Raw genomic sequence first — 8,855 nt, 5'->3', positions numbered from 1 at the left:
GCCTAAATCATAGGCCCAGCATCTCAGCACAGTCTAATCCTGCAGGACCATCATCTGGACCATTCCACTGCCTCCATGAAATGTATACCTAAACAAGTTTGGGACAGCTATGGTTTCCTCTTAGCAATGTAAGAGTTAATATCAGAAGATGTTGAAAGCCCTTTGATGAGATCAGTGTATAGGATGTTTTCCCTCCTAATTTGTGAGGGTAGTTGTGTAGAAGGATAAGACATAAGATAAGGCACAACAGTTAAAAATCCACCCTCAGCAGTGGTGTCATGACCAACACTAAATGATGGACTCCCCATCTGAAAGGCTGCATCACTGCCAGGTGACTCTTCACTGGAAGCATTGGGATTGTAGTCCTTTCTAGGTGCAGTTTAACATTTTCCTTTCTATTGCACCCTATTTTCAGAAATAGGAGATTCAGAAACTCTGAACTTTCAGTATTCTCTATGGAGAACATCAAACTATAATGTTTGGCTTAGAACTTTAATGGTTGTATGATGGAGAAAGGCTTTCATAATCTATTGATATGAGAGGAGGACTGGTAATGTCCTCCTGTGGGTTATTAACTTCCACATTCCCAGTACAAGCTCTGCCCCATTTATTCACTGTTACTGATCTGTGTTCCCAAACAAGGTGTGTCCCTCAGGAGAATCTCTTTATCCTGTAGCAGATAGCATAATGCCAAGCATTCTGAGATCTTGGGCTGAGTTGTATGTCTTGGGATCTAGTACACTGGAGGAGAAGATGAAGCAATATGGAGATTTGTGTATGCATGCATGTGTGTGGTACTGGGGTTTGTTTTAAATATATATATATATATATATATATATATATATATATAATATTTATTTAAAGATATTAATGATGACCAGAAACTTTTAGAGGTATACTATATTCAAGGATAGTAAGACTCAATTTCATAAAGAGGTTGATCTTTCCAAATTAGGCCTATAGATAGAATGTAATCCCAACCAAATTTCCAAGGTTTTTATTTTTTCATGTGTAGCAGATGGGTATAAATGATTCCAAACTTTACATGGCAATAAGATAACAAAAGCAGTTCACAATGTTCCTAAAGAATAAGTAAATGGATTATCATTACCATGTATCAAGACTTATTAGAGCTATAGTAATAGATACTGTAGTTTCAGTGAGAAATAAACAGAGCAAGTGATTCAATAGAGAGCCCAGGTACAAAGCCAAGCATATATAATATTTGATCTATTAAAAAAAAAAGTAGCAAAAGCAAGGCATAGTGGCTCAAGCCTAAAATCCTAGCTACTTGGGAGATGAAGATTGAAAGGATGGCAGTTTGAGGGCAGCCCAGGCAAAAATGTTCATGAATCCCCATCTTAAACAACTGAGCTAGTATGGTGGTGTAAGCCTGTCATCCCACACACGTAGGGAAGTACAAATGTGGGGATCATGGTCCAGGCTGTCCTAGGCATGAAGTCAGACTCTTTTTTAAGAAAAGAAAATTGTTCTATATTGTGACATTTACAAAAATTCTTACAAAATATCATAGTTGAAATTATCCCCTTTATCATTCTCCTTTATCCCTCTTCCCCTATTCCTGAAATAGTTTCAAAATGGGTCTCATTTTTCCACTTCACAATGAGTACATAATATTTCCAGCATATTCACCTTCCTACACCCTTCCCCTCCCACTGGTGCTAAACCCCAGGCAGGACCTGTTTTACCTTCCTGCTCTTTGTTTTTAAAACAAAGACATTTTTGTTTGTATAAGACAGTTATACAGAGAGTTTCACTGTGACATTTACATGTATATGTATCATAACCTGAATTAGTTTATCCACTCTATTTTTCTCCTTTTTTCTTTGGCTCCCCTTTTATGGTGATTTTGACAGGTTTAAAAATTCTATATTTGTACTTGTAAAGAAAGTACATCAACATGTTCACTCCCTTAACTTCCTTCTTTTACCCTCCCTCTCCATTAGTGACCTCCCCTTAGTGTGAACTATTTTTCATAATATTGCTTATCTTTGTATTGGGCCTATATTGCACATATGAGAGAAAACATGCAGCTTTTGACTTTCTGAACCTGCCTAATTCCACTTAATATGATGTTCTCCAGTTCCACTCATTTACCTGCAAATGAAAAAATTTCATTCTTCTTTATGACTAAATAAAATTCCATTATATAAATACTACATTTTGTTAATTCATTCATCATTTGTGGGGCATCTTGGCTGTTTCCATAGCTTAGCTATTGTGAATAATTATGCAATAACATGGGTGTGCAGGTGTGTTTATTTTAACTTGACATATTCCTTCGGGTATATCCCTAAGAGTGGTATTGCTGGATCATATGGCAGTTCTATTTTTAGTTTTTTGAGGAGACTGTTGACCATAGTGGTTGTGCTAATTTACATTCCCACCAACATTGTATGAGGGTTCTTTTTTCCCCATATCCTTGCCAATATTTGTTGTCGTTTGTGTTCTTCATGATAGCTATTCTAACAGAAGCGAGGTGGAATCTTAATGTAGTTTTGATTTGCATTTCCTTTATGACCAAGGATGTTGAATATTTCTTCATGTGGTTTTTGGCCATTTGGATTTCTTCCTTCGAAAAAGCTCTGTTCAGTTCATTTACCCATTTCTTCATTGATTTGGGGAGTTTAGTTTTTGAGCTCCCTGTATTCTGGTTACTAATCCCTTGTCAGATGTATAACTGGCAAAGATTTTCTCCCATTCTGTGGGTGGCCTCTTTAATCTGGTAACCATGTCTTTTGTTGTGTAGGAGATTTTTAAATTTCATACAGTCCCCTTTGTCAATCCTTTCTCTTAGTTGTTGAGCCATTTGAGTTCTATTTAGGAAGTTATTGCCTATACATATAAGTTCCAGTGTATTCCCAGTTCTTTCCCACACTAGCTTCAAAGTTTCAGGTCTTATATTAGGGTCTTTAATCTACTTTGAGTTGATACTTGTACAGGATGAAAGATATGAATCTACTTGCAGTTTTCTATATACAGATATTCAGTTCTTCCTGAAACATTTGTTGAAGAGTCTGTCTTTTCTCTATCATATGTTTCTGGCACCTTCATCAAAAATTAGGTGGGGGTAGCTGTGTGGATTCATATCTAGGTCTTCTAATCTATTCCACTGGTTTTCAAGTCTGTTTTTGTGAGGTATTGGGGTTTGAACTCAGAGCTTCACACTTGCTAGGCAGGTGCTCCACCACTTGAGCACACCCCCAGTTCTTTTTGCTTTAGCTCTGTTTTGAATAGGGTCTTGTTTTCTGGTATTGTTTTGCTCAGGCTAGCCTGGACTGCCATCCTATTTAGGCCTCCCATGTGGTGGCATGATAGGCATGCACCACTACTTCTAGCTTATTCTTGAGAGGGGTCTCAGTAACTTTTGTCTGGCCTGGCCTCAAACTCCCATCTTCCTTATCTCTACATCCCAAGTAGCTGAGATTATAGGCATGAACCACTAGGCCCAGCCAAATAAGGAGATTCTTAAGTAAAGCTGCTACTGAAATACTGCCAAAATTGAGGCATTCTGTATGGCCTGACAGTTTAGCTTCTCTTTTGTTAAGTCATTGTCTCTTAAAAAAAGAAAAATTAAAAAAAAAGAACTCTTCTCTGCTATCTCATCCCATAGGCATGATCTGTATTTAGCTCTCACTTTAGGATGTTTCATTGACTTATTCTCATTAATGTACTTTAGTTATATCTCTCTCCAGAACTTGGATTGGGATGTAAAAGTATGGGAGTGATTAAACAGCATTCTCAAAAACTTGATTTTTTTCTTTCTTTATGTTTTTATTATAGTATTATTTTTGTACTGGGGGTACACTGTAACATTTACAAAAGTTCATACAATATATCATAGTTGAATTCACTCCCTCCATCATTCTCCCCTTTCCCCACTCCTGGTCTCATTTTTTCCATTTCATACATGATTTTTTTTGTCCCATTCATTTGCTTAAAAATTTACTTCTTGAAGAAATTTGCTTCTTGAAATAATAAATAAGTGGAGAGTCTAATGTTAAACATATGTCCTAATCTGGTTCCTTTACAAGAACTCTTTCCCTAGCAACAGATGTGTCATCTCAAAAGACTTTTCTGATTGGTTGCAGTGCAACTGATTTGAATTTGAGTCCTCTTTTCTTTTATTCTTTTCTAGTCTGATTCACTTGTGATTTCTTCTGGTCCCCATCCAAATACACAAGAAGAAATGGCTTTAAATGGAGTCCCGATGTTAGGATTTTTCTTCATGGCTGTCCTGATGAGCCTTCAGGAGTCATGGGCTATCAAAGGTAGGTGCTAAGACAATCAAAACTAGGACAGGATGAAGCTTTGGAGAAAAGAATTATATGTATTTGCAAGATAATCTTTGGAGTGAAAGAAAAGTGACAGGCAGTATGTGGGTCTAAATCTGAAACTATAAAAATTGTACTTTGGAGGAGTCCTTTCCTCCTCATAAAACAAAGTAAGTCAAATTTAGTTTAGTGGGAAAAAATTGAGTTGGGTTTTAATAAATACCACTGACTTGCTGTAAGTCAAATTTGCAAGGAGTGAGGGAAATATTTTGTGATGGGCATTATCAAGTTCTATCTTTGCACTTTAATTTTCTTTCTGGAATATTGATAAAGTTAAAAATTTGAAACCTCACTATAATTCTGTTAATAGTAAATGAGAAAAAAACATGAGCAGTTCTTAGCACTGTTCTTAGCTGAATACATGTAGCTAAAATTTTGGCATGGTGTGGTTTGGGATCTAGGGAAATAGGTGCTCTAAAATACTATAAGGTCTTAAGATTAAGATCTTAATTTCCTGGGTGCCTCAGGCCCCAGTTATTTGTCCATGGATATAGTCCTTAAATACAATATGAACATTGCTTGTTAGAGGGCTGTTGATATACTAAGAAATTACTTACCTTATCTCAAACCCACAGTAGAATCAAAATCATAGCAGCTCTATAATTGGAAAATCACACATAAGTAGATAGAATGATCTGCTCTAGATCACTAGGTAAATAACTGGGTAAGAATTCTAGATTTATTTGATTCACAGTTCACAACTCAATTTTTGAAACAATGTTTTTCTCTTCTAAAAATAAAATATTGGGAGCAAGAGATGCTCTGTAGTTCTGGTGGAAAAGTATTTAACACCTGGGTAAAAGAGAGTGAGAGAACATTGCCATTTTAGGGGCTGCTGCTGAACTACTAAAAGATAAATAATTTCCAAGTTAGCAACCTTGAACCAATTAATAGCTTCACAAGACTCTGGATTTTTCAGCTCTCATCTCCTTCAGTTTACTCTGTCTAATCCTAGCCCCCCTTATTTTTTTACCTCACAGCTTTGCTCAATGCAGATGTCCATCACTCAGACATCATTTTTCACCCATCCCAATGCTCTATCCTCCTCTGTTCCACTTGTCCCAGTCCCTATTACCTCCTGCCGAAATGCATGTGGTTTCTTCTTCATCTTCCTCTCCTGATTCCCTCCCTCCTTTTCCTGTCTTTTCAGAGGAACATACCATCATCCAGGCGGAGTTCTATCTGTCACCTGACCAATCAGGAGAGTTTATGTTTGATTTTGATGGAGATGAGATTTTTCATGTGGATTTGGGAAAGCAGGAGACAGTATGGAGGCTAAAAGAATTTGGACAGTTTGCCAGCTTTGAGGCTCAGGGTGCCTTGGCCAATATAGCTGTGGACAAAGCCAACCTGGACATCATGATAAAGCGCTCCAACCACACTCCAAATACCAACGGTACCTTTCTCTCTGCTCATTCTTAGTTGTGGGAATGCAAAGCTTTAAAATAGACACTTAAGCATTTTGTGTGATATCATTGTGACTTTTCCTCCCAGAGGTCTACCTTACCACAAGCAAACCCTAAATTCTCATGCCATATGCCAGAGACTTTTGTAACTTTGTGCCCTCCCTTGATGTGCTCAAGTCTTGTTTCTGTTATCTATGAACACTCAAAAAAGTCACTGCCCTAAGTCCACTGGGGAAGCAAGAAATTAAGTCCTTAAGGCAATCTTATACCTTGATATTGGATCTAGAGTATCAGAGTGAGATATGGGAGAAGGTGGCATGGACTTCACAGGGCATAATTTCAACTGCTGTTCTTAGCCTTAGAGGCATTAGATAGATTTGTACCATAAGTCAATGTGGGAGGGAAAGGAGGAAAGGAGCAAGCCTAACGAATGAAAGTTAATTTTTGTCATGTATCCTTTAGTTCCTCCAGAAGTGACTGTGCTCTCTGACAGCCCCGTGGAACTGGGGGAGCCTAATGTCCTCATTTGTTTCATCGACAAATTCTCCCCTCCTGTGGTCAATGTCACCTGGCTTCGAAATGGACAACCTGTCACCACAGGAGTGTCAGAAACAGTCTTCCTACCCAGGAAAGACCATCTTTTCCGCAAATTCCACTATCTCCCCTTCGTGCCCTCCAATGAAGATGTCTATGACTGCAAGGTGGAGCACTGGGGCTTTGATGAACCTCTTCTCAAGCACTGGGGTATGGAACATCCTTCAGTCCTCTTTAAGATTTTCCACTATGATGCTTGTGTCTCGACCCTCAGAATTCAGCTGTAATTCATATACGTGTGTTCTTCCATTACCCAGCCTTCTCCACTTTTTAATCCCTTGATACATCATTCTGTCTTCCTCTTCTTTAATCTATTAATAACTATAGTTTGAATACATTTGGTCCTAAATGTCTCCTGACACATTTATATCTACTGTTTTATTTTTCCCCCAGAGTTTGATGAGCGAAGTCCTCTCCCAGAAACTACAGAGAATGTGGTGTGTGCCCTGGGCCTGATTGTGGGTCTGGTGGGCATCATTACTGGAACTGTCTTCATCATCAAGGGTGTACACAGAGGCAATGCTTCACAACGACGAGGCCCTCTGTGAGACACATGGAGGTGGGTGAGGCATGGTCAAAGAAACATATATGGAGGTATCTGAGGGAGGAAAACAGCGGGGAGAAAAGACGTGTAATAATACCCAGGGTAGGAAAAATTGTGCCTCTTGATTTTTCTTTGCTAAAACAAATCAGACCTTGGCATCATTTGGTATTTCAAAGCTTCATGATCTGTCATCCCCTTCTATAGATACTCCTAGGCCATACCTTCAGTCTTGGAAATTATCTCTAGCTCCAAAGATGATTGGTACATGTTAGAATACTGTACCCCAGTGATTTGGGAAAGTAAGTCTCAGGAGGTAGGCACTTCCTGGCTTATATTCCCTGAGGCAGACCATCAGCAAATAAGCATTTCCAGAGCCTGGCTTCTTGGGGTAGATTCATTGTATAAAATGAAATGTAAATCTCTTAAAGGGCAATGCTTGTTTTTAATCCTTCAGTCTTCAAAGTGCTATGATATCTAAAAATGATCTAGACCCTTGCAAAGTAGGATTTACAATTCATGTTGGAAATGTCATGTATGCTAGAAGTCAGGTGTATATTTAAAGATTTTTCCAAAGTCAAATGATTAAGAGAGAAGGGGATGAAATCTGAAGGAAAGTTTTCTGAATATTTATCTTAAACTCTTTGGTAACTATATGTCTCTCACTACAGGTAACACCCTTTCTTAGAGAAAAGATGAATGAAGAAATTTCTGCTTCAAGTATGATATATTTGACACATTATAAGAACTTTTGTTAATGCCACAACGTACCCCCACCCAGCACAACAATAAAAAAAAAAATTAAAAACCAAAAAGCTTTCTGAAGCTGGCAATATTCCAATTGTTCACCTCAGTGAAAATAGCCATCCTCGGTACTTCCCAGACCCAGACATCAGGAGTGGTGATGCTTTCCCCAGTCTCTCTGTGTCCTAACATCCAGCTGAGCTTCACTGTCTATTACTCCTTCCTGCATATGTTTTCCCTCTATTTCCAATCATTTTATTATCACCATTCAGTTCCTCTGGGATAAATCCCATAGGACTCTGTCTCTGTTATGGAACTTTCTGAACATTGCATGGAGACAATCTTCTGTGTGCTTAGTGCTTAAGAGTTCTCCAACTATGATTTTTCTACATACAATAAACTATTTTGTGGTGGAGTTTTCAGTGGCTGAGTCAGTTCTGAAGGGGAGGGTGTCTGAGGAATATATGTGGTCCTTCCATCTTGAAATGTCTGACTGTCGAATGTATCTTTAAGACATGGAACTAGAGCTTCTAAGTCAATGACATATCTGTATCTTCGGTAGGGTGAATCTCAAATCTTTAATAATGGGACAGATGGAGGGGATCAATGGGCATAGAGTGGGAAGAGGAATGAAAGAGGAACCACATACATTATAGGATATATGTGTTTATCAACATCACCCATTCCAGACATAATGAAATTGAACACTGACTATTGGCATTACCCGTTGTTAGACATAGTCTTCGCTGTCTGTTTCATTACCAGAGGAATAATGTAACTTATTCTTGGAACCATCTTATATTTGAAGATGCACCCTTGAGTGGAAAAACTGGGTAAAGAACATAGCATTAAAATGAGAGGAAAGACTATTTTAAATACATTGAGCTATCATTTGTTCATGAAACTATGACAAAATTTATTTCTAAAATGTTTTCCAGAATCTAACACAACCGTAGACATTTATTATTCATGACTATGTGACAACTGACAAATAAAATGAACTAGATTGGATTTCATCTCAACGCCATCATTTACTAACTTACATTCACTGGCACCTTCCTTAATTTTGCCTTAGATTCCTCATGAAAATATCGATGTTAATTTTTACTAGATTGTGCAAATTAAAGAAAATGCAAGTGAAATAATTAGAAGCATAGGTAGTGATAATAATATTTCAAAAATTGTAAATTCCATTGTTTTCCTCAAATCTTCTAT

The 8,855-nt window shown here is 37.8% G+C and overlaps 1 protein-coding gene across 1 annotated transcript; it reads left to right on the top strand.

Annotated features, from left to right (window-relative positions):
* The first annotated feature begins 4,132 nt into the window (after nucleotides 1-4,132).
* Nucleotides 4,133-8,055, top strand: LOC109674664 (HLA class II histocompatibility antigen, DR alpha chain). The gene is made up of 5 exons (XM_020151599.2): nucleotides 4,133-4,292; nucleotides 5,506-5,751; nucleotides 6,224-6,505; nucleotides 6,749-6,914; nucleotides 7,568-8,055. Exons 1-4 carry the CDS (start codon nucleotides 4,211-4,213, stop codon nucleotides 6,901-6,903), a joined length of 765 nt encoding a protein of 254 aa, XP_020007188.1. The 5' UTR covers nucleotides 4,133-4,210; the 3' UTR covers nucleotides 6,904-6,914; nucleotides 7,568-8,055.
* Nucleotides 8,056-8,855: the final 800 nt, after the last annotated feature.

Source organism: Castor canadensis, chromosome 8 (assembly GCF_047511655.1).
Source record: "Castor canadensis chromosome 8, mCasCan1.hap1v2, whole genome shotgun sequence".
Taxonomy (NCBI): Eukaryota; Metazoa; Chordata; class Mammalia; order Rodentia; family Castoridae; genus Castor; species Castor canadensis.
Note: the sequence above shows the minus strand (reverse complement) of the source record. Positions and strands in the feature narration are given on the sequence as shown.

What these genes read in the sequence shown, in the direction of transcription:
- LOC109674664 (XM_020151599.2), top strand. Translation starts at nt 4,211, where the DNA reads ATGGCTTTAAATGGAGTCCCGATGTTAGGATTTTTCTTCATGGCTGTC. An exon ending in CCACACTCCAAATACCAACG is followed by an intron (nt 5,752 to 6,223) that starts GTACCTTTCTCT and finishes TGTATCCTTTAG; the next exon opens with TTCCTCCAGAAGTGACTGTG. An exon ending in ACCTCTTCTCAAGCACTGGG is followed by an intron (nt 6,506 to 6,748) that starts GTATGGAACATC and finishes TTTTTCCCCCAG; the next exon opens with AGTTTGATGAGCGAAGTCCT.